This window comes from Myotis nattereri, assembly GCF_964212035.1.
Source record: "Myotis nattereri genome assembly, chromosome: 8".
Lineage (NCBI taxonomy): Eukaryota > Metazoa > Chordata > Mammalia > Chiroptera > Vespertilionidae > Myotis > Myotis nattereri.
In genome coordinates, this window is record NC_138083.1 from 25,965,675 (window position 1) to 25,990,307 (window position 24,633).

General features: G+C 42.6%; 1 protein-coding gene across 3 annotated transcripts in view; it reads left to right on the forward strand.

The window, feature by feature from the left end:
* The window catches only part of PAK5 (p21 (RAC1) activated kinase 5), a 287,427-nt gene that overhangs the window by 252,445 nt on the left and 10,349 nt on the right, over positions 1-24,633 (forward strand). For all 3 annotated transcript variants that reach the window (XM_081097391.1, XM_081097390.1, XM_081097389.1), the window contains exons 5-7: positions 12,178-12,669; positions 15,147-15,280; positions 18,118-18,244. In XM_081097391.1, the coding sequence (XP_080953517.1) occupies positions 12,178-12,669; positions 15,147-15,280; positions 18,118-18,244 (753 nt within the window). The remainder of the gene's footprint in view (positions 1-12,177; positions 12,670-15,146; positions 15,281-18,117; positions 18,245-24,633) is intronic.

Consider the following 24,633-nt stretch of genomic DNA (forward strand, 5'->3'; position numbering starts at 1 on the left):
CTTCTTTAGAAAAATGTCTATTCAGATTCTTTGCCCATTTTTTTAAATTGGGTTATTTGTGGGTTTTGTGGTATGTGTGTTTTTCTAGCTGATTGTTTGAATTACTTGTATATTTTGGATACAAATATCAGATATTTGTATCAGATATTTGGTTTTATCTTTATCAGATATGTGGTTTACAAATACTTTCTCCCATTCCATAGGTTGCCTTTTCATTTTTGTTGGTAGTTTCCTCTGCAGAGCAAAACTTTTTTAGTTTAATTTAGTCCCAGTTGTTTATTTTTGCTTTTGTTGCCTTTTCCTTTGGTGCTAAATCCAAAAAGTTATTGCCAAGACCAATGTTGAAAAGCTTGTCCCCTGTGTTTTCTTGTAGGAGCTTTATGATTTCAGGTCTTACATTCAAGTCTTTAACCCATTTTTAGTTGATGTTGTGTATGTTATAAGATTAGGGTCCAGTTTTATTTATTTTTTTTTACACATGGCTAATCAGTTTTCCCAGCATTATTTATTGAACAGACTATTTTTTCCCCATTGCATATTCTTATATCCTTTATCATAAATTAATTGACCATATTTCTGGGCTCTCTATTTATTACACTGATCTATGTGTCTGTTTTTATGCCAATACTATAGTGTTTTGATTATTCTTACTTTGTAATATAGTTTGAAATCAAGAAATGTGACACCTCCAGTTCTTTCTCAGGATTATTTTGGCTATTTTGGATCAAATATGATTTGTGTATGTGTGTGTGTGTGTGTGCGGGGGGGGGGGGTCATGCTCACATCTCCAATAATAAGAAAAAGCACAAATCTCATGTAAATCTCCAGATAGAGCAAAAATGAGGTGTGTGTGGGCGTGTATTTGACATGAGTTTGACAACATTTGGCCAAATTGAAAAGAAATACTGTTAACCCACAATTTAAAAAAACACACAAAACCCTCCTCCAGTATGTTCTACCTACCTAATTTTTCTATTAATGTAACAGGAATCGAGGATGTTATGAAATCCATAGATATTGGCATACATCTTCCTATTTTTGAATGATTTGCTGGGGCTTAAGCAAAAATTAAGAAAATATAAAACTAGCTCTGGCTGGATGGCTCAGCATCACCCTGTGCACCAAAAGTTTGCAGGTTCGATTCTGGGTCAGGGCACATATCCAGGCTGTGAGTTCAAACCCCAATCAGGGCACCTACAAGAGGCAACCAATCAATGTTTCTCTTTCTCTCATCCCCTCTTTCTCTCAAATCAATAAAAAAAAAAACCCCGCATATTCTTATATGCATAACTCATGGACACAGACAATAATGTGCTGAAGGACTATGAGGGGTTGAGACAGGGTGGAGGGAGGCAAAGAGGGAAAAGTGAGGGACATCTGTAATAGAATCAACAATAAGAAAAAGCACAACATATCCTCCGGTGAGGATTTACAAAGGAAATAGGAAGCCACACAAAAGCCATGTAGTACCATTCAGCCCTCAGAACTATCAAAAGGGCCACCTGTGGAGGGAGAACACTGTCCACGCTCCCCTGCAGGCAAGTCTGCTGCATAGGGAGGGAAAATGGCTGGAGATATTGTCCCCATGCATTTGTTTTTGCTCATTCTGATGCTCTCCAGGCACCAAGCAGTTGCCGGCCAGAGTGTCTTGTCTGGCTCAGCACATCCATTTGCTGCTCTGTCTCCATTTGAAGCCCCCAACAAAATCACAGCTCTGCCAGTTCTGAGCACTCTCTGTGCTGCCTTGCACCACGCAGCCCTATTAAGCAGGCTCTCTTGCCCTCTTCATCCAGATGAGGCTTTGAGAGGCTCAACAACAGCTGGGTCAGTCAGCTCAGAGCAGAGCTGGGACCCCGCTTTCTAGGCTCAGCCCCTTCACCGACATTGGCTACATCCCTGAATGGCATAGGAATAGCGTCTGTGGGGACCAAGCCTCACAGGCTCCTTTTGACAACTGCAGCAATGAGGTTCCCCTGGGTTGCATCGTCCTGTCTCACTCTATAGCGGGATTTCTCAATCTCGACACTATGCACGTTTAGGGCCTGATAATTCTTTGTTGTGGGGGGCTGTCCTGGGCACAGTAGGGTGTTTAGTAGCATCCCTCACTTGTAATAGCCAAAATGTCTCCAGACACTGCCGAATGTCCCAGGGGGGCAGGCGGAGCAAACGCAGCCCCAGTTGAGAACAACTGTTCTATGGCTCCTGCTTCTCCAGGACTTTTTGGCAGCTAAGGCTCCCAGAGTTTGAGTCCTGATATTGAACCTTATAACTGGGTGGATAAACTGCTTGCCTGTGCCTCTACTTCTTTATCTATACAATGGGGATAAAGAGCATCCCTGTCTTATCATGTGTGCGAGGATTAAGTCAGTAATGCACAGAGCCTATGTGCATCAGTCTACGTGTGCAGTAGGTGGATGGATGGCGGCTGCGATGTGCTGCTGAGGGTGACTCCATGCTAGCACTGTGCTAAGCATCCTGTAGACAGTAACCAAGTTAGAAGAACTCAAGCTCATCTCTTTTACCATCAAGAAGCTGAGACAGTCCAGCGGTGTTGCTCAGTAACTGAGCATCGGCCTATGATCCAGGAGGTCACAGGTTTATTCATTTCTTTAAATTACTAGGGTTTGCCTATTTGTAGAGACCATAAGCCTCTTGTCTGAACTCTCTCGGTGTGAGCTTGCCGTATGTTTTGTAAGGCGGGGAAGGGCATGACTCTTCCAACTCTGTGTCATAAAGTGTAAATTCCTATGTGCCTAAGTAGGAATCCAATGTCATGGTGTGGGAGACTGGCTTGCAAAAAACACTAAATATGGTGAATGACTTTCTGCTCTATGCAGTTTGGAAATCCAGCAATTGCCTGACCATCCGGAACTTCACTTACTTCCTAAGCATCCTGCATCAGGGTCTTCAGTAGATACCTTAAAGCATTAGGTCCCCACCCCCCCCCCCCCCACACACACACACACACACCGCTCGGTCCAGAACAATCCAGCCACGGCCTCCCTGTCACCGGTACAGAAGGCCACAGTGACAAATAGATGCTGAAGCAGAATTTCCCCCCCTTTCTTTTCTTTCTCCCCCCTCCCCCCACCAACCCTATTTTTCCAGCCTTGGCATAAAATGGTCAAATGATGTTCTACTGCAGAATTCAATTTCACAGTTCAGTTAGGTCCTTGATTACACTGCCAAATTCAGATTAATGTGCATTTAACTAACATGGATCAGGGGAATTCTGGCTGACAGCCAGCTGTAATCAGAGCTATTGATAGCTGTGTGGAGTTTTATGCCCTGTCCACCGCTGGTGAAATTGATTGATTAAATGAATTCATTGCTATAATTACGTTTAATTTTGATACATCACAAGCCTGTGTCTGACCCTACCCTTGGAGAGATCGTGTGCATTGTGGAAGGGTAGTTTGGCAGCGCTGTTAACCGGGAATTATTTACTTCCATGTAAAACAGCCTTTGGTTTTTGTTTTTGTCCTTCTTACTTTTTGATTGGGTGTGAATAGATCCATGAAAAAGCACAGTTCTTTAAGAATTCATTTATATGGTATACTAAAAGGCCCCAGGAAACTAAACAATGAATGGATGTCATTAGCCATTTCAGAGAGAAAGGAAACGAAGGCTGCTTGCGCATTCTTTCAGCATTTTAAAAGGTCCCTGTAGGGAGAATTCCTTCTCGGAAGGTATCCGATTTTCAGTGACAATTAGTGGCCTTGGAACAGCAGCTAAGCTGTTAAGCAGCCTGGGTGATAATTTGCCCAAATGATCCAGCCTTCTCTTAGCACATCTTGCCATATGGAAACCCCTCTCAGAAGTATGCCGACCATGGGCTCATTTCTCTGAAGTTACTTTATCACCAAACTGCAGGGCTGCTCCCTTCGGAGGCGTGGGGAATAGACTTCCTAGCCTCTCTTCATTGTTTTCAGTCCTGCGCAGCAGATTCCCACCCCTGCTCTGGTTCCTGTGCCTTTGCAATAGGTCTTCAAAGGTAAATTACTTGCTTAGATCTTTTGGAAATGGTTTGGGGTGCGGATGGTGGGAGGTCCATTGGATTCGTTTATGAAATATCTGTACCTTTTGCTCATCCAAGTCCACTGCATTGTGGAATTCATCCCCACATCTCTCTCACAATACTATAGGCCTGCTCATATGGACTCCACATATACTCCATTTTTTTCTTGAATATACTACAGGTTGTATAAAAGGTTGCAGAGTTCAAGCTTTACACCTTCGCAAGTCTTTCTTACATGCACGGATGTGTGTGTATGTGCAAGACATATCAATGGACAAATTCATCCTTTATGTTTCACTCACTTTCAAATATTGGCTATCATGGGAAAGACTATTTAGAGCAGGACAATTAAATAATTCTAACAGTTTAAGAACCATGTAAGAGCCAGTAAGCCTTGCTACAAAAGAAAGCTTGGGCTTTCTTTTTTGGAAGAATCCACAGAAGAATGTTTGGACATTATTGTAGCTGAACATAGCATTCTGCCCTGGCCAAAGCAGAAACGAAAGCGATGGATTATACACATAGAGGACCATTTCAGTTTGCTCTGATGATTATTCTTTTTGTATATTTTGAGCTTATTTCTCTAAGCCAAGACTGTTTACAAAACAAACAAACAAACAAACAAACAAAAAAACACAACACTCAGGGTCTCTTCATCCTGGGAGCACACATATGGCTTTCCCTTCCTCTCCGCCCCCCCCCCCCCCCCCAACACCACTGCACGTTGCCATTAGCTTTCCTCACTCCCAAGCTGTAAGGGCCCTTCCTTTACCTCCATAACTTGTTCCCTAAGCCCATTTCTTGTATAAATTACTTATTCTACCTCTGTAATGTACCCAATAAATGTTCTCTTGCAAAACAAAACAAAACAAAAAAATCAAACAACTTCATTTTTCTTACATCTCCCTCCTCCCTCCTCCATCATTTTCTGGCCCAGTTGTTGCATTCTGCTCCAGGCTTCTTAGACATCTGGGCCCCAGTGAGACACCCTAACAGGCTTTAGCTCTGTAGTTGTCACTCCACTCTGCGCGCACCTCTGTCCTGTCCCTCCACTTTCTGATCGTATCAAAGGCCCAGGTCCTAAAGTAGCACTGTCTGGATTTGAATTCTAACTCTACTTAGCTTTGAGAACTTTGCAGGGCCTACTTAAACCCATCGTGCCTCAGTTTTCTCATCTGTGAAACGGAACAATTATGGGGTCCATCTCATTGTGTAACTTGAGGTTTAAATGCAACCATGTCCATAAAGTGCTTAGAACAACCCCTGGCACATGGAAAGCACTCAGCAAATGTCAAGTATCATTATCATCGATGGAATTCTATTTATCCTGCAAGAATAGACTTCTAATAGAGAATTTGGTTTATGGAAGGGGCCCAATAAAAGACCCCTGCATCTTACTAAAGAGGGAGTGTCCAGCCGTGAATATACACATCGGGGAGGTGACAGCTAATGGTAGAAGTGCCAAGGCAGGGAAGAAAGCAGGTCAGTATTCCAAGCACGTGGGACATCTAGATACCCTCCCACTGGGAGGAAAGGACTGACCTGAGCAAAAGAACGGGGTGGTGTATGTAATCTTAGGGCTATAGGGCCATGGGCCTTGTATTACTTGGGAGCAGTTTCCCCTCCCTGAGCCTCAGTTTTGTCAACAATAACATGGAATAAATTGCTCCTGCTTGATGGTCAGAGTAAAAAGGAATGAGTTCTGCCACAAATGTGCTAGCCAGCAATACTCGCCATCATGAATCCCACATTTGGGTCATCAAGACCCAACTGAGGACATGGGTCAGTGACATGGTGGCCGCGAAAAGGGTCACTCATGCATTTCTCCTTCACAAAGTCAGCTGTTTACCCACCATCTCCTTGAATGGATGAAAGCCAGCAGGGAAGATCACATGTTCCTGCAGTCTAGACAAGCAGTCTATTGTCCTTTGATGAGCACACCTCAAGTTTGGTTCAAAAAATTGTCTCTTGTGATAGTGGTTGCTTCTCATCCATCGCTTTTCAAGACTCTGCAGCAGGCATGAAACACAATAGCACTGCTTTGTCTCACAGACCTAATTTCAAAGACATTTAGCTCCCAGCGAAGGACTCTGCATTCTGTCTGACTAAAAAGTGTCCCATTCACGCAGATAGGAGTCTCTACTTTTTGCCACATGCCTGCTGTTAACCTAGATCCTGACAATGCTGCTGATGCTCAGTAAAGAAGAAAGGCGGCCCAGTGCAGTGTGGAGTAGTGTTTGTGATTCCTAAAGGATGCAATTTCTTTATTTTTTTAAAAAAATATTTTTATTGATACATATATCAATATATATATATTTTGTATATCTATATCTATATATATACACACACACACACATTTAGAGAGAGGAAGGGAGAAGTGAGACAGCTAGAAACATTGATGTGAGAGAAACATTGACCAGCTGTCTCCCACGCACTCCCTACTGGGGATTAAGCCTGCAACTTCGGCATGTGCCCCTAATCAGGAATCTAACCAGCAGCCTAGTGGTATACTGGCTGATGTTCAACCACTGAGCAACACCGGCCAGGCCAATTTCTTTAATTTTAATATATCTTGCCCTGGCCAGGTGGGTCAGTTGATTGGAGTATTGTTCTATACACAGAAAAGTTGCCGGTTAGGTTCCCAGTCAGGGCACATGCCTAGGTTGCAGGTTCAATCCTCAGCCCTGGTTGGGGCATGTGTGGGAGGAAACTGATTGATGTTTCTCTCTTCTTCTTCTTCTTCTTCTTCTTCTTCTTCTTCTTCTTCTTCTTCTTCTTCTTCTTCTTCTAAATATCAATAAATATGTCCTCAAGTGAGGCTTTAAAAACATATATATATATATATATATATATATATATATATATATATGTATTATAAGTAATCCAGACTTGTGGGGAATGAATTCACTTTTGCTTAAAGTAGAGGAAGAAATCTCCCAAGGAGACACTAGAAGATGATGGCATTTGATGGTTCCCAGGACAACTTTTCAAAATAAAAGTAATACACCCCTCTTCCGTTCACACACTTGCCTGTGACTAGCCTAGGCTTGGCTAATCTCAAGCTTAGTTTGTAGAAAGAACCCAATTATTTATTTTATACTAAAATTTTATTTCCCCTACAGTCATCACATATATGCACCAGTTTTCCTTGTGTATGGCCAAAATCCAGGGACTTAGAAAAAAATCAGCTTGCTTTTGAATATAGCATTTTAATTATAATACAACATTTCATATATTGTAATTAAAGGAACCTCTGTGATTGTTTTGAGGGTTAATGTATAAGAATATATATCACTAGTACCTTGTACATCTTCAATAAGTGCTAGCTATTTTATTAATATTGTAATTACTATTTACTTTTTCTTTCATTCCCATTGCTGTGCTGAGCACTTTATATAATACCACCACCTAGAATATATTGATGTGTATTCAATACTTCAGAGTTCACCTACGGAAGTAGGAATTATTCTTATTACTGCTATCTTACAGATGAGAAAACTGAAATACAGGGAATTTAAATAACTTGCATAATGTCACACAACTTCTAAATGGCAGATAAAAGATTTTGAGCCCAGGGTGTGTTTTCTTAAACACTCGGATGCTCTAGGTTGCCCCAGTTAAGCTTCATAAAAGCCCTGTGAGGGAGATATTATGAAATCCATTTTACAAATGAGGAAACTGAAGCTCAGAGAGACTAAGTGATTTGACTAAAGCCGTCAGAGTCAGAATTCAGCCCTAACATGTATGTCCCTTAAAAGCATGTGTTCTCTCTGCTCTGCAGTCAGGACAGGACATGGCTTAGCAGCTCCCTGGACTCTGCTGCTGGGTGGGAGGCTGTCTGAGAGCAGGACTCACCTGCGAGGGTGTTCTCCAGGCAGGGAAGGCTGCATTACCAGCTGTGCATCAGGGTGGTACTGTCATTTGGGGTCATGAACAGAAGAACTGAGAATGGTGCTATGGTAGCAATTTTTTAAAAAATATTTTTATTGGTTTCAGAGAAGAAAAAAGAGGGAGAGAGAGATAGAAACATCAATGATGAAAGAGAATCATTGATTGCCTGCCTCCTACACACCCCAGACTGGGGATCGAGCCTGCAACCTGGGCATGTGCCCTGACCAGGAATTGAGCCATGACTTCCTGGTTCATAGGTTGACGCTCAAACCCTGAGCCATGCCAGCCCGGCCATGGTAGCAATTTTAAGGAGCCCACTGTGTGCAGATCTTGCTCCCTGATTTGTGGAATAGGCTTCTAGTCATGCTGTGTGATGGCACAGGAGCTTGGGACATCAGCCTTTCTCCAGATGACCACCATGCTACCAGCTCCAGTGAGCAACATGCCCCAGTCTACTTGACTTCTCAGTAGCAGTCAACATGCTTCATTACTCTTTTCTTCTCAAAATACTTCCCTCCTTTGGCTCCAGGGCACCCTAGTCCCTTACTTTCTTTCCTATGTCACTGGCCACTCCTTCTCCTGATCTTTCTAATCTCTAAACGTTGGAGTCCTTGGACCTTCTCTTACACATTCAACATCATGGTTTATAATGCCAACTAAATACTGATCAGATTCATGTCTTTAGTGGCAACACTTTTCTGAACTCAGGCATGTCTAAGTCACCTAAGTGACATCTCCACATGGATGCTTACTTAATAACTCTCTCAAACTTAACATGATCCTTACAGAACTCTGTTTCCCTCCATGTATTAGGTATCTATTGCTGTGTAACAAACTATCCCCAAATGTAATGGCTTAAAGCAACAATAAGCTCTTCTTATTTCCCATACTCTTTGTGCACCAGGTCTCCATGGCTAGGTTAGCTGGGTGATTTTTGTCCTGAGGTTGGAATCAAGATGTCATCCAGGGCTGCAGTCACCTGAGGCTAGACTGGAGCTGGAGGATCACTTCCAAGATGACTCACATGGCTGCTGGCAGGAGGCCTCAGTCTACCTGGTTCTTGGCAGGAGACTTTGCCACTTAGACCTCTCAATAGGATTCTTGAGTGTTCTCATGACATGCCAGCTAGAAAAAGCCAAAGCAAGTGACCCAGGAGAAAAGGTCAAGAAACCATGTGACTTTTTTGGCCTCAGAAGGCACTTACTATCATTCCCATCATATTCTGGGATGACACCAGGATATAAATGTCAGGAGACAGGGATCATTGGGAGCCATCATGGAGACTGATTACCACACCCCCAAACCTATTCCTGTCCCTGTGCTTCTCAAATCAATAAATGGCCTGTTTTTCAGGCCAAAGTCCTGGGAGTCATCCCTGATTCTTTTCTTTCAGATTCTAATTCAATCCATAGCAACTCCTGTCAGCTCTTTCTTCAGACTTACGCTGGATCCCACCTCTCTTCACCCCTTCTATAGGACCCACCCTAATCTCAGCCCACATTGACTAGCTTACTGCAGTCAATTGCTCTCTGTTTCCACTCCTACCACCAAAGTCTCTTCTCCAGCATCCAGAGTCAAGATCATGTTGCTCCTCTCTGCTCTGCAACCTCCAGTGGCTCCCACCTAGCTCAGAAAATTGGCCAGCATCCTTTCCATGGTCTTCTGGCTCTTGGCTACTTCTCTGTTATTCTTCCAAACTGTCTCCCTCTCCACTTCAGGAGAGCCTCCATGTTGTTCCTCAAGACTACATGTGCCTCAGAAATCCTACTTATGCTCCTCATTCTGGCTGGATCGCGCCCTCCCCACACATTCATGGGGCTTGTTCCTTCACTTCAACCAGTTTCTGCTTGAATGGCACCCCTCATGGCAGAAAGCACTTTCCTGTCCAATATGGCACCTCATTCCTCTCAACCTTCTCACTCTGCTTTATTTTTCTTCATATCACTTATCACGACTGGACCACATACTGTTTATGTATTGGTTTACTTATTAATTGTCTCCTTCTCTAGAATATAAGCTCCAGGAGAGCAGAAATACCATGCATTTTTATTATAACTGGACCTTCTCAATGTACCTGCAATAATGCCTAGCACATCATAGTTGCTGGAATAAATGAATCAATGAATGTACTGACTGGGAGCAATTAATCCATCTAGAAGAGTACCACCCAATAGAACTTCCTGCAGTGATGGAAATCTATCTGTGCTGCTGATGCAGTGACTGTTAAAAAATGCTTAAAATGTAGCTAATATGACTAGGAAATTGAATTTTTATCTTCATTTCATTTATACTGATTTTAATTAAATAGCCACATGTGGTCAGTAGCCACCATATTAAAGTAGACCTAGATCTTTGGGGTGGATGCGGTGAGGAGGTATGTAAATGTTATTCCATGTACATCCCAGTAGAGTGGTGAAGACTTTCTGAGGCACTGTGTTAAGAAGGAGCTTGAGGTCCCATAAACAAACCTTTGAGCATCTTCTATGTATCTGGCACTGTGTTGTCACCAGGATCTTACAGAAAGAGTTCATTGATCAATAGCACTTTCTGCCCTGAGTCATGAGGTTATCGCAGTATGATGTGGTATATTTCCCATCCCCTCATCTCAATCACTCCAGGGGTGACTAGAGCTCCTTCTGATCCCCGAAACAGGGTGATTGCTGGAACCTATACTTAGTGTCATACAAGCCTCTCTCTGGCTTTCCCTACCCCTGCTGTGTCTGTCCTCCCCATTCTCCTGCAAATTCCCTTAATCCACTCTTCAAATCATACTGGAATGTTCTTTGTTGGTGTCTCTTTGAGGGCTGACCAAATTTCTCTTTCACGCACAACTCCCTGCAAACTTTGGTTATTCTCAACTCTATTGTACTTATTTAGTGAGAACATTGCATATGTTTAGCTTAATGCTATACACTAGCCTCCCTTATCCATGGTTTACTTTCTGTGGTTTCAGTTGTCAACCACTGCCTGAAAATATTTAATGGAAAATTCCAGAGGTAAACAACTTATAAGTTTTAAATTGAACACTATTCTGAGAAGTATGATGAAATCTCATGCCATCCCACTCTGTCCCACCAGGGACATGAATCATCTCTCTGTCCAGTGTCTCCAGGCTGAATATTCCACCACTCCCATTAGTCACTTATAGTAGCTGTCCTGGTTATCAGATCAACTGTCTCAATATCACAGCGCTTATGTTCAAGTAACCTTTACTTTACTTAATAAGGACCCAAAGTGCAAGAGTAGTGATGCTGCAGTTTGAATATACCAAAGAGAAGCTGTAAAATGTTTTTTTAAGTAAAATGGTATGTATGTATGTATGTATGTATAGGAGAAAACAGTAAATGTTGTGGTCTGTACTATCCAGGGCTTTAGGCATGTATCCTTGGAATGTGAGGGGAGACTACAATATAAAAGCTATCAATAAGGAGCCATGTTTTCCCTTTTATATACATGCTAGGTTATGTATGTGAATAGTATATAGTACCCTTTAGTATGGGAATTCAGGAAGGGGTGTGTGTGTGTGTGTGTGTGTGTGTGTGTGTGTGTGTACAGAGAGAGATATTTTAAGGGATTGGTTTATGTTATTGTGACGGCTGGAAAGTCTATCTTGTTGACTGGTTGGCAGGCTAGAAATTCTGGTGGGAATTGATGTAGTTTTGGGTCCAAGGGCCATCTAGATAAAACAAATCCCTCCTCTTTGGGTGACCTCAAACTTTTCTCTTAAAGCCTTCAGTTGATCAGATGCAGCCCATTCCACTTAAGGAGAGTAATCTGTTTTACTCAGTCTACTGATTTAAATGTTAATCACATCTTAGATTACCTTTACTGTAACATTGAGGCTGGTGTTTGACCAAGCAGCTGGGTACTATAGCCTAGTCAAGCTCAAACATAAAATTAACCATCATACTTTTTATAAAACTTGGTTATAAAAATTCATCTTTTATTGGTATTTTCCTCTCTCCTGTCTCACTTCATAACTCCAGAGATCATGTCCCACTCGCTACTTGCATTCCAATCCTGTCCTCAGAGTCTGCTTCTGGGGAATTTGATAGGGAAAGGGAGAGAAAGAGGCTCGATGGGGGGATTGGAAGTCAGATAAAAGGTGGGAGCAGGGATGACCGGGGCCTTGAGAGGTAAGCCTCACCCATGACCAGGTGTGCAGTGGCGCTCTTCATTCAGACCAGCTGTGTGTTAGCTCCCTAACCACTGGTTGTGGCACTCAGATGTAACAGGCGGATATTCTCCATCCCTGTCTGTCTCCCCAGGTGGATTACGATCGAGCACAGATGGTTCTCAGCCCTCCACTGTCAGGGTCCGACACCTACCCAAGGGGCCCCGCCAAACTACCTCAAAGTCAAAGCAAAGCGGGCTATTCCTCAAGCAGCCACCAGTACCCATCTGGGTACCACAAAGCCACCCTGTACCACCACCCCTCCCTACAGACCAGCTCACAGTACATCTCCACCGCTTCTTACCTGAGCTCTCTCAGCATCTCATCCAGCACCTACCCCCCACCCAGCTGGGGCTCCTCCTCAGACCAGCAGCCCTCTAGGGTGTCCCACGAACAGTTTCGGGCTGCCCTGCAACTGGTGGTCAGCCCAGGAGACCCCAGGGAGTACTTGGACAACTTTATCAAAATCGGGGAAGGGTCGACCGGCATCGTGTGCATCGCCACCGAGAAACACACAGGGAAACAAGTTGCAGTGAAGAAAATGGACCTTCGAAAGCAGCAGAGGCGAGAGCTGCTTTTTAATGAGGTAGATGGCATGTCCAGATCACCCTTTCTCACTTACATAACACTTATTTACCATTTCAAAAATAGTACATGTACATGTTAGGACATTAGAAAACAGTGAAAATATAAAGTAAAATAATAACGTCCCCCATAATCCTTCCCTCTGGTCTCTTTCTATGCACGTATGGCTGCTACCTTTAGGAGGTACTTCATGTGTATAAGCCACTGTGCCACGCATTGATCTGGTGTGATTCTCTCAACTCTGTGAAACAGAAAGATGTCATCACCATAGCAACAAGGAAATCTGGACTCGCATTAGTTAAATGGCTAGCCCACAGTCATACAGCAGGTTGATGTCAGATTCTAAAGCCTCATGCTACTCTATGTAGGTAGATATACACTGAGTGGCCAGATTATTATGACCACCCATCAGTACAATGAAGTGAATTAGTTATGCAAATAATAATAATAATAATAATACCTTGAGAATATTTGCTTAGGAAGTTTTCAATATTCAGTAATTTTGGAAGTGTCAATGAAGTACTGATGGGGTGGTCATAATAATTTGGCCACTCAGTGTATATTTTACATTCCATGTCCTTTGGAGCCAATTTTTTTTTACATCACAATAAACAAAGGTGAGTTTAACAATGGACTAACTATCATTCCTTAGGAACTTTAAAACGTTTTTTCCTAACTGTAGGGATAATGATTTTTTCCTATAGAATATACAGAAAATATATTTTTAAAAGCCTCATAATTCTACAGCCAATAAATATTCCATGCTAATATTTCAGTATTTTCTTTCTATATTTTTTTCTACTTAGAGAAATGGTATATCATTTCCAGAGCATTTGAACCAATTTGGACTTCACCAATAATCCTGTTTTACCCTCACTAGCATTGGATGCTATTTTGTTATCTATGTTAATCTGATAGACATGAATAAATCTTACTGCTTTAACATGTTATTACTAGTGAAGCTGAATCTATTTTTAAATGTTTACAGTCCATATTTATATTTTTATATTGACTTGATGGCCTTTGCACCATTTTCAATTAGAGTGGTAGCGCTTGTCCTACTGATTTGTAAGAAATCTTGATACATTAAGAAATTAACCCTTTCTATCTATTTGTTGCACCTATTTTTTCACTTTCTTATTTTATCTTTTAAACTTGCTTATCACTTGAGAGCTCCCAAATGTACATAGGTAGGAAAAATGAGCACTTGTGTCCAGGGACAAAATATTTTGGAGCGTTTAACGATTTTATAGGGTGTCTTGAAGAGAGAGATGAACTTTTGTAGATGAGAAATCTAAGTCTTAAAAATATCAAGTCAGGATTCCAATGTTAGATAACATGTCAGTCTTTAGCAAAGAATGTACCACCTACATATAGCTCTCAGAACAATAAACAGACACTGTAAACATACAATCAGCTGCGACTTTGGAGTCTTCAGTGGTGGCTCATGTGAAGCCACCAGTGCCCCACAGACCTCCAGCTCCCAAGGTGTTCATTTCCTTCCCATGCTCTGAGCCTCGCAGACAGCACCAGGTGAGTCGGCTTCACCTTCTTCCCAGTCCACAATTCATGATTTCCGCAATGTATTTCTTGCAATGCTGGAACAGACAGGGCAAATATGATTTCATATAAACAACTCTATAATTTATTATTCAATGCTAATTCCAAAAATGTCACCAGAAGCAGCCACAGGGCAGCAATTCCTGGAAGCTTTCTCCAGCAAACAAACTCTAGTTAGCCTTTTGATGCCTGGGCCATATTTGTTTTTACCTTCAAGATCCATCCTCTATATTCAGCCCAAACCTCTCTCACATTCAACCCAGACCTTCTCCCAAGAAGTGAAGTTTGGCCCAGCCGGTGTGGCTCAGTGGTTGAGTGTGGACTTATGAACCAAGAGGTCATGGTTCCCGGTCAGGGCACAAGCCGAGGTTGTGGGCTCAATCCCCAGTAGGGAACATGCAAGAGGCAGCCGATCAATGATTCTCATCATTGATATTCCTCTCTCTCCCTTCCTCTCTGAAATCAATAAAAATATATTTAAAAAAAATTTTTTAAGTTGTTATCACGTGGCCCCACCCCTAGTAACTGTTTACTTCATTCACTTGTGAGACGCACCATTTACTCACTTAGCCATGAGTTAGTGATACTTTACCAGGTTAACCAACCATAGGATATGGATGGTTCCTTCCAAAGGAGATCCTTAGGGATATCTTACCACATCCCCCCAGAACAGGCAGCTCAGCCCCCTCTGTGGATGCAACCTTTGTCCTGGTTCTGCCTATTCTCACTCCTTATTCTCCCTAACCCCCCACCAATGCCTGGTTGACTTTCCATTTTCTCTAAATTTGCTGACTTGATTGCCTTTATTTCTAATAGCAACTCTCAATCTATTGTACTCACAGCACAAATGTCACCCTAAGCGAACTGGAAGCCACATTTTACTGTCACAAGTCAAAAAGTCTCTTTCCATTTGCCCAGGTTGTGATAATGCGGGATTACCACCATGACAATGTGGTTGACATGTACAACAGCTATCTTGTCAGTGACGAGCTCTGGGTGGTCATGGAATTTCTAGAAGGTGGTGCCTTGACAGACATCGTCACTCATACCAGGTAAGTTTTATTATTATTATTATTATTATTATTATTATTATTATTATCCAGGCAAGCAATGCAAGATATTTGTTATTCTCCTCCAGGGTGAAGCCACAATGACTATCCTATGAACTCTTCATAAATTTTAAGCACTTTGAAATCAAGATCATGACTACCCTCTTCCTGTATATTCCCCAGGTGCCTATTATAATATCCTGTATATATAGTTCATTCATTCTATTAATACTCTCCTTTTCCTCCAGAAGTTCATTAATACCCATTGATTTTAAAAATCACCAAGCTGCCGAGAATGAAGTTTTGGTGACTAATAGTAGAATTTTCCATTTCTACATAGATATCTAAAACTAAGCTCCATTCTCCTGAGTTGCCATGCCATTGCTAGGTGTTGATACACCAAGCGTACCTGGAGAAGGAAGGGGAGGTGGGAGATCAAAGTTTTATGTCATAATAGCAAACCTATATAACACAGAAAATTTCTTCAATTCTGTTTTTAAAGAGTCTTGCAAGTAGTTAATTACCATTGTAATTACCTGCTATGTACTTCCCTGATATGACAGTTGTGGTCATTTCATCAAGTGTTTATCCATCATTTTAATGTATCGGGCTGTTTCCAATATGCTGGTATACAAAAGACACAAAGAATAAGGCTGAGAACCATTCCCTCAAGGAAGTCACAGATTAGAAACAAATACTTTACTACCTGTGCAGAATTAGAAAAATGTATGTAGACAGCATAGAAGAATTCCTGAATGTCTCTATCAGGGAGTATGAATAAAGATTTCTGAAAAAAACAAAACAAAACAAAAAAAGGGGGGGGATATCTGAGATGAGTTTTGAGAGATAAATAGTTCACTAAGACAGAAAGTGGGAGAAAAAGGACATTGAAGTCAGAGGAAAGAGTATATGCTAAGGCAGTGCTTCTCAAATTTTAATATGCAAATCACCTGTGTATCTTATTAAAAGACAGACCCTGGTTCAGTGTGGAGAGAAGTAATGCTCTGCATTCTATAAAGCTCCCAGGCGATGCCCAAGCTGTTCATTCATGTACCGCATTTGGAGAAGCAATGTTCTAAGGAACAGATAAAAAATGTTACACTTGGGAAACTTTAAGTTTAGCCTTGCTGGTAACTAAAGTGCCAAAGAGTTAAGAGGAGAGTCATGAAGGAGAGGCATTGGATATAAGCTAATTTCACTGAAATGGCGCCCAAATCATTAGTGAATCCAGATGAAAACAATAGCGGGAATGCAAACAAGCATTGGGAAACCCTATGAAGAAAATATATGCTACTGTTTCTCCATTAAAATGAGGTAAAATTTTGATCATGATGTCTGCAGTTCTCTGGCTGCAGTAGACCATCTCAAAACCAAAGGACACTGAAGCTTTTCCACCAACATTTCAGTGGGCGGACTCTGCAGTATAGCCATTGACATGCCCATCCGCAAAATACATAAGATCATCTTAATTTGCAGAAACAAATATACTGAAGAGACTTAAGAACAAGACAAAATAAACAAGAGACCCAGTGCACAAAATTAGTGTACGGGGGCGGGGGTGGGTGGGAGGTGGGGAGAGGGAAGGGGCTCATCAGCCCAGATTGCGAGAGGGCACATGCCAGGCAAAGGGACCCCACCAGTGCACCAGTGCACAATCGGGGCCGGGGAGGGACATGGGAGGTTGGCCAGCCAGGGAGGGACCGTGGGAGAGCTCCAGGGTGTGTCTGGTCCATCTTGCTCAGTCCCAATGGCCGGACCCCAGCAGCAAGCTAACCTACTGGTCAGAGCGTCTGCCCCCTGATGGTCAGTGCACATCATAGCGACTGATCAACTGGTTGACTGTCTGCCCCTGGTGGTTAGTGCAGGTCATAGCAAGCAGTTGAGCGGCCTTAGCATTTCATTAGCATATTATGTTTTGATTGGTTGAATAGCTGACCAGACAACTGGACACTTAGCATATTGGGCTTTTATTAAATAGTATTAATAAAAAAATATATCTAAAAGAGAGGCTTTCTTTCTTGCCCTAGGGATCTTCCGATGGCGATCCATGTCTCTAGAGTTCTCCCTTGGTTAAGGTTCTTTTCAATCCCTATTTTGTATCAAATGAAAAAGCTCAGATACATTCTGTCAAGGAAGTCCCAGGTTAGAAATAACTACCTCAGAGGGGGTCAGCCATGATATGTGGGAGCACAGGTCTGGTGCTGTGCTTGCCTTTCTCATTCCCATGGCCCATCTATTACAGGATCATTCATTCACACTCAGTTATTAGTAACTAAATTTGCAGGTCCAATGTCCTTGACAGAAGGACCTGGAGCATAAAAAAGCTCCAGTTCCCGGAGGAAGATGAGGGAGGGCTAGTGAGAGGCAGGGCGAGTCTCATAGATCCAAAGGCCACTTTGCCTGAGTCCAGCCTTGGTGAGAACCATGGTTGTTCCTATTTCCAAGGTAAGTAAAAATAGACCCGAGGATATTAAAGTACTTGCTCAAGGTCACCTAGCAGATACACCTGGAACCTTGGTGCTATTCAGTGCACTCCCTCTGCAGGACCCAGGAGGGAATACCTAAGGAATTACCTAGAGGTGCCCATGGTAGTGTATTTGCAGTAATGACCCAGAAACCAGCAAATGGGGGTCTCTTGCCCTTGGCTTATATTTGGCCCCTGGCATCCTGGTACCCAGCCTTAGGCTCTGCAAATCAGATGCCAACAACTTCATTTTCTTTGCCTGTAGGTTTTTCAGGCATGGGCTGGTTCACTAGAACTCAAGAGAGCTGCCTCTTTTGATCATGTCAAGGATGTTCTTAAATCTGTCCTTGTTCCTTAAATGTTGTTTCCTTTCTAGAATGAATGAAGAACAGATCGCTACTGTGTGTCTGTCGGTTCTGAGAGCTCTCTCCTACCTTCACAACCAAGGAGTCATTCACAGGGACATAAAGAGTGACTCCATCCTCCTGACAAGCGATGGGCGGGTAAGATCTTCCTGTTTGGCCCCTCCATGCTTTGCCTTGTCACTTTGCCTGTCTTAGGTATTGTTCTCCTATGAAGACTTCTTATAACACTAATTTTTTAGTCACAAGTCGCCCACTGCCCTTCCCAGAAGGCTTACAAAAAGGAAATTACCATCCTCTGTGTCATCCTGTTAGTCAGAATTACCTGTGACTTGAATTTGATGGATAATTTTTCACCTTAACAATGAGTGTAGGAAGTAATAGAAACTATAGAATTTTTTTTCCATGCTCCTGTTTTTGTTGGCGGAGACTTTTCTAGGGCTTTGTCCACCCTATTTCATGACTATGCATGTGTGCAGTATCCATCAGAATTCCTGCAAGAAACAGATGTCAAACTGCAGTGGACAATTTGAGTGGAGCATTTGATAAGGTGTGGGCAGATGCAGAAAAGTGAGGGATGAGAAAAGCGCATGAGGATTAGTGTGGTGCTCAAGAATGGAGCGCCACTCTTATCGGAAGGGGTGAGGTGGGAACTGGTTACTAGAACCTGGAAATAGAGGTTGTTGTGTGAAGAGGGATGCATGGCAGGAGTCTGATCTTTGGTGGAAGGCAGACCACAGGGAACCTGCCGGATGGGACCTGGGGTCCAAGGACCCCAACCTCCCTCTGTTCCTAATGTTCAGTCTCCTGTTGGTGCTACCTATTGGCAAAAGCAAATCAGAGGTCATCCATGCAGTCAACACAGGTTGGCCTCCCAGGACTCAGAGAAGGTAGGAGAATAGATCTAGAAGGACATGTGGAAGATTATTCATCACACTAGCATCTCTCCAGCCCCAGATTTCTGCATTTCTCATCACTGCAACCTACTCAAGGGATACTGGTGAAATGCACCAGCTCACCTTGGTACAAATGAACACAGAATTCCACAGCCAAGAAAAGAATGAGTTGATATTCCAAGGAAGGCTGAAATGGAAGTTTCGAAGTATAGATTTCCACTATTTAGGTCCTTTTAACCTCCCTGAAACTTCCACCAGAGGTAATAGTTCTGGGATGAATGTCCCTTAATAACCTGTCTGTTACAACCCAGCAAGCTCAGCCATGTGGAAAACATTCATGTCACATGAGAATTTGCCCATGAATGGTCAGAGGGCAGCCAGAAGAAAATGCCCAAGCACTTTGGCTTTTATTTTAAAAAGATTGTCAATTTTATTGCAGAATATTCATATATATATGAATAAAAAATATATATATATTACAGTTGTATGTGAAACAGTTTATTCTTATATTGCTTATTAATTATTGTATTATTTTCCAAATGAACAGCTGTAATAATATATATATATATATGTGTGTGTGTGTATGTTTGTATATATACATATATACATATATACACGTTATATATGTATATATAATTGCAAACTTTGGATTATGTTTAATGGGCAATTTAAAATCCTGCTTTTGCATTGCTTTAACTAAAAAATTTGTTAAAGAGAGTATATAGCAGTCAGCTTTTGGTACATAACAAACTACTCTACTGTTAGTGGCCTAAAACAACAACTATATATTTGCTCATACAGTGGGGCCTTAACTTACGAGTTTAATTCGTTCCGAGATCGAGCTCCTTAAGGAGCTCGTTAAGGAGCTCGTTAACTCAAATTACTCTATCAACTCAATGCAAAAAATCAGCCAAGAGACAGCTGGTATCTCAAAAAACTCGTTAGTCAGGACACTAGTAAGTCAAAGCCCCACTGTAATTCCAAGTCAGCGTATGAGCTGACCTCAACTGGGACAGCTCATCTCTGCACCAAAAGTGGCATCAGCTGAGCTCACTTTTTATTTGTGACCAGTCTGCAGTTGACAGCTTCACTCATTTGCTTGGCGCTTGGCTGGTATTCAGCCAGGGCAGTGGAGGTAATGGCTTGGCATCACTCATCTCCCAGTAGACTAGGCCAGCCCTATTCATGTGCTGCCTGTGGCAAGGTTCCCAAGAGCAGCAAGACAGGCAGGCCCCAATGCACACACGAGTTTGAACCCTCCACTTGCATCATGTTTGCTAATGTCTCTTTAGTCAAAGTAAGTCACACAGTCAAGCCTAGATGTAAGGGTTGGGAGATGTTCAATGCCATTAACCCTTAGAGAAATGCAAATTAAAACTAGAAGATACCGCCGAAACCGGTTTGGCTCAGTGGATAGAGCATCGGCCTGCGGACTGAAGGGTCCCAGGTTCGATTCCGGTCAAGGGCATGTACCTGGGTTGCGGTCACATCCCCAGTAGGAGATGTGCAGGAGGCAGCTGATCGATGTTTCTCTCTCATCGATGTTTCTAACTCTCTATCTCTCTTCCTTCCTCTCTGTAAAAAATCAATAAAATATATTTTAAAAAAAAAACTAGAAGATACCACTACACATTTATAAAAATGGCTAAAATAAAAAATAGTGACAACTCCGCTTACTTATACATGGCTGGTGGGAATGTAAAATGGTACAGGCACTCTCAAAAACATTTGGCATTACCTTTCAAAACTAACAGTGAACTTGTCATGTGACATACACTTCAGAGCAATGTAAACTTATTTCTTCACATAAACTTGCACACAAATGTTTACAGCATTTTTATTCAAAATAACCCCCACCAAGAAACTGCCCAAATGTCCTTGAAAGGGTGAATGGTTAAACAGACTGTAGTATATCTGTACTATAGAATACCACTCAGCAAAAAAAAAAAAAAAGGAATGAGTAAATGGATACTTGATGAACCTCAAGGAAATTATGCTGAGTGGGAAAAAAAGCCAATCTAAAGGATACACACTGCATAATTTCATTTATGTGACCTTCATGAAATAACATAATTATAGAAATGTACATCAAATTAGCAGTTGCCAGGGTTTAGGTATTAGGAGTATGTGACTCTACAGGGGCCGCACCAGGGAGTCTTATGGTTTTGGTACAGTTGGATACTTGATTGTAGTCATGATTATGCAAGGCTACAATGTAATAAAATTACAGAATATATAAACACATATATATACTACATACACTCATGAGTTCAGATATAATTGATGAAATCTGAATAAGCTCTAGGGACTGTACCAACATCAATTTCTTGGTGTTGATATTGAGCTATCTATAATAATAAAAGCATACTATGCTAATTAGACTGGATGTCCTTCCGGATGACCTTCCGGATGAAGCCAGGGCTGCAAGGGAAACCCGGGTCCCAGGTGCCAGAAGGAATCCAGTGCCGGCAGCCGGGGGAAGGAAGGCCTACTTTTGCATGAATTTCATCCATCGGGCCTCTAGTAGTTGTATAAGATACTAACATTAGGGAGGGTTGAGTGCACATTTCTTTGCTACCTTCTAATTATCCTATATAATAAAGAGGTAATATGCAAATTGACCATCACTCCAACACACAAGATGACCGCCCCCATGTGGTCAAAGATGGCTTGCATGGGAAAGCAGTAGTGGGCAACCAGGCCAGCAGGGGAGGGCAGTAGGGGGCAACCAGGCCTGCAGAGGAGGGAAGTTAGGGGTGACCAAGCCTGCAGGGGAGGGCAGTTGGGGGTGACCAGGCTGGAAGGGGAGGGCAGTGGGGGGGACCAGGCTTGCAGGGGAGGGCAGTTAGGGGTGACCGGGTCAGCAAGGGAGGGCAGTTGGGGGCGATTAGGCTGGCAGAGGAGCAGTTAGGCATTGATCAGGCTTGCAGGGGAGTGGTTAAGGCAGGGGTGGGCAAACTTTTTGACTCGAGGGCCACAATGGGTTCTCAAACTGGACCAGACGGCCGGAACAAAAGCATGGATGGAGTGTTTGTGTGAACTAATATAAATTCAAAGTAAACATCATTACATAAAAGGGTGCGGTCTTTTTTTTTTTTTTTTTTTTTTTAGTTTTATTCATTTCAAACAGGCCGGATCCAGCCTGCGGGCCGTAGTTTGCCCATGGCTGGGTTAGGGGGTGATCAGGCTGGCAGAAAGAAGCAGTTAGAGGCAATCAAGCAGGCAGGCAAGAGAGCGGTTGGGAGCCAGCAGTCCTGGATTGTGAGAGGGATGTCCACCTGCCCCCACAAGGATCAGGCCTAAACGGGCAATTCCTCAAGGGGTCCCAGATTGAAGAAGGTGCAGGCTAGGTTGAGGGACCCCCTTCCCCCCCCCAGTGCATGAATTTCATGCACCGGGCCTCTATTTTCAAAAAAATAAAATAAAATAAATAAAGACAGTGAAATTGTTCAGATTTAAAAGGATAAATTCTTTTTAGCCTCTTCAAAGATCTGAAGGGAAATTATTTGCTATCAACTGAAAGTAAATCATTCACTATTTTTCCATGGCAGAAATAATATCTAGTGAATTACTAATTTGTCTTAAGCAAGGGGAATGTGGTGTTTGGAGTTTTATGGGGGAAATAAATAGCATGTCACAGAGTGGTTGCAACAATTACATGAAGTAATTTGTGTAAAACCATCAGAAGTAAGGGAGAGGGCAGTCTCCACCCCACCCTTGCAATTAAGCGTTGAGTAAAGTCATCCATAATCTGCCCTTGGCTTGGGGCTTGCATTTGAGAGATGATACTCAGGGGCCACTAGACAGTGAGTGATTAACTTTTATCAAATTCATGGGCTGGAATGAAATTCAAACCTATCAAGGCCAGTGCACCTATTGAAAAGGGACACACACAAGTGATTATGGTCTTTTTTTTTTTTTTTTAACTATGATTGCCACAATTTAAAAATTGGGAGGTTTCCTATGAAATTTCAGATTCCTGTCTTTCCTACAAACAAAGTATCTGACAACAGAGCCTGAATTCTCCGTGGTGGTGACGGAGGTGGCGTGATGAGGGTTAGCACTTGAAGCAGACACTGCGGGTCCCCCACCCATGACTTCCTATGTCAGTGCTCACTAGCTCCACCTCCAAATGCCACCACCTGCATCTCTTTCCCTGGCCTCCATTATCTGCTTTTCTAGCTCAAAGCAGGCTGGAAATTCCAGGGAATTAACATCAACACTCCCAGGAACAGCCCAGACATGGATGATGGGAGTTGGTTTATAAAAACCACAGGCCTTGCCTTTGGATGGAATAGCTCTGAGGCACATGTCCTCCACCATCTCCCAGACTTCCTCAGCAGGATTGAGATTTAATTCACACTGTGGTAACTTGCTTGGTAATGACTTAACCCTTGACTGACTGTCTTTCCTTCCCTGCTGTACTTCTCCATTTCACCACTAGTGTCCCCTGTACCTCCCCAGCACTGAATCCTTGACTTGGGGTGTGTTTTGCGGGAACCCAAATTAACATAATGTCCAGAGACAATGCACCATGTCTGCCTGCTCTCTCCCACAGGATTTGAAGGGAGGGTAAGGAAGGGATAGGTAAGGGGCATAGACTGGCAACCAGCACTTTATGACTGCCCCACGCCCTCTTAACTACACCCCTGACAATCAGCTGGAAGTCACTGTCTCTTTACCAAGGCGTGTACCCCTGTTGTCCTCTGTCTCCACATGGGCCATTTAATTCATTGATATTATTTGCCTGGCTCCCTTAGACATTTGAGTTTTTTGTCTCTCAAATAACTAGAATTGTATAATTAGAAGAAGACCTGATGGTTACTTCCCAAATGATCTTCTTAAAGAGATTTGGGCATGTTAAATCACTTTTTTAAAAAAATACATTTATTCTGTATTTTAACTTGCATCTATCATAATTACTGGTGTTCCTTATTTGTGTAGATACAAGTTACTGACTAGTGTCCTTCCATCCTGAAAAGTTCATGTAGTTTTTCGTGTAGGGCTGGTTGTGTAGTAACAAATTAAATGCATGCCTTTCCAATACTCTGAGATACACCCAACCTCTGGCTGTGCTCCCTTCCCTGCCCCTCCACAGAGGTTACTTTTCCTAATGCAGGAAGCACAGCAGGAGAAGTCAGGAGACTCGGGTTTGAGTCTTGCTCTAATGCTGTTGTGCAGTATCGGGCAAGTTTCTACTGCTCTCTGCGCTCTGTCAAATGGCAAAGGGACTGGGTGAGGCCCCGTGCTGTTCCAGCTTAGCCGCTGTGCTGCCCTCCCTCTCTTCTTGGGGTTGGCAGCTGAAGAAGTGGGCCTTAAGCTGGGGGCATCATCATCGGTCTGGCCCCTTCTGTTACCTCTCTTTTCCTCTGTCCCTGGGTCATTGCTCTTCTTAAAATGGTTCTCAAACTTTAGTGAACACCCAAACCTCTGGGCCCCACCTCCTGAGATTCTAATTCAGTCATCTTGGGTGGTACCCAAGAATCTGCATCTTTAACACATTTCCAGGGGGTGCTGACGCTGCACACTGGGTACCATTGCATTATACGAAGCCCTCAGGAGCCAGGCTCAAAAGCATCCATGCAAAATCCTGGAGCAGATGCAAAAAAAAAAATTTAATTTATTTATTAAATG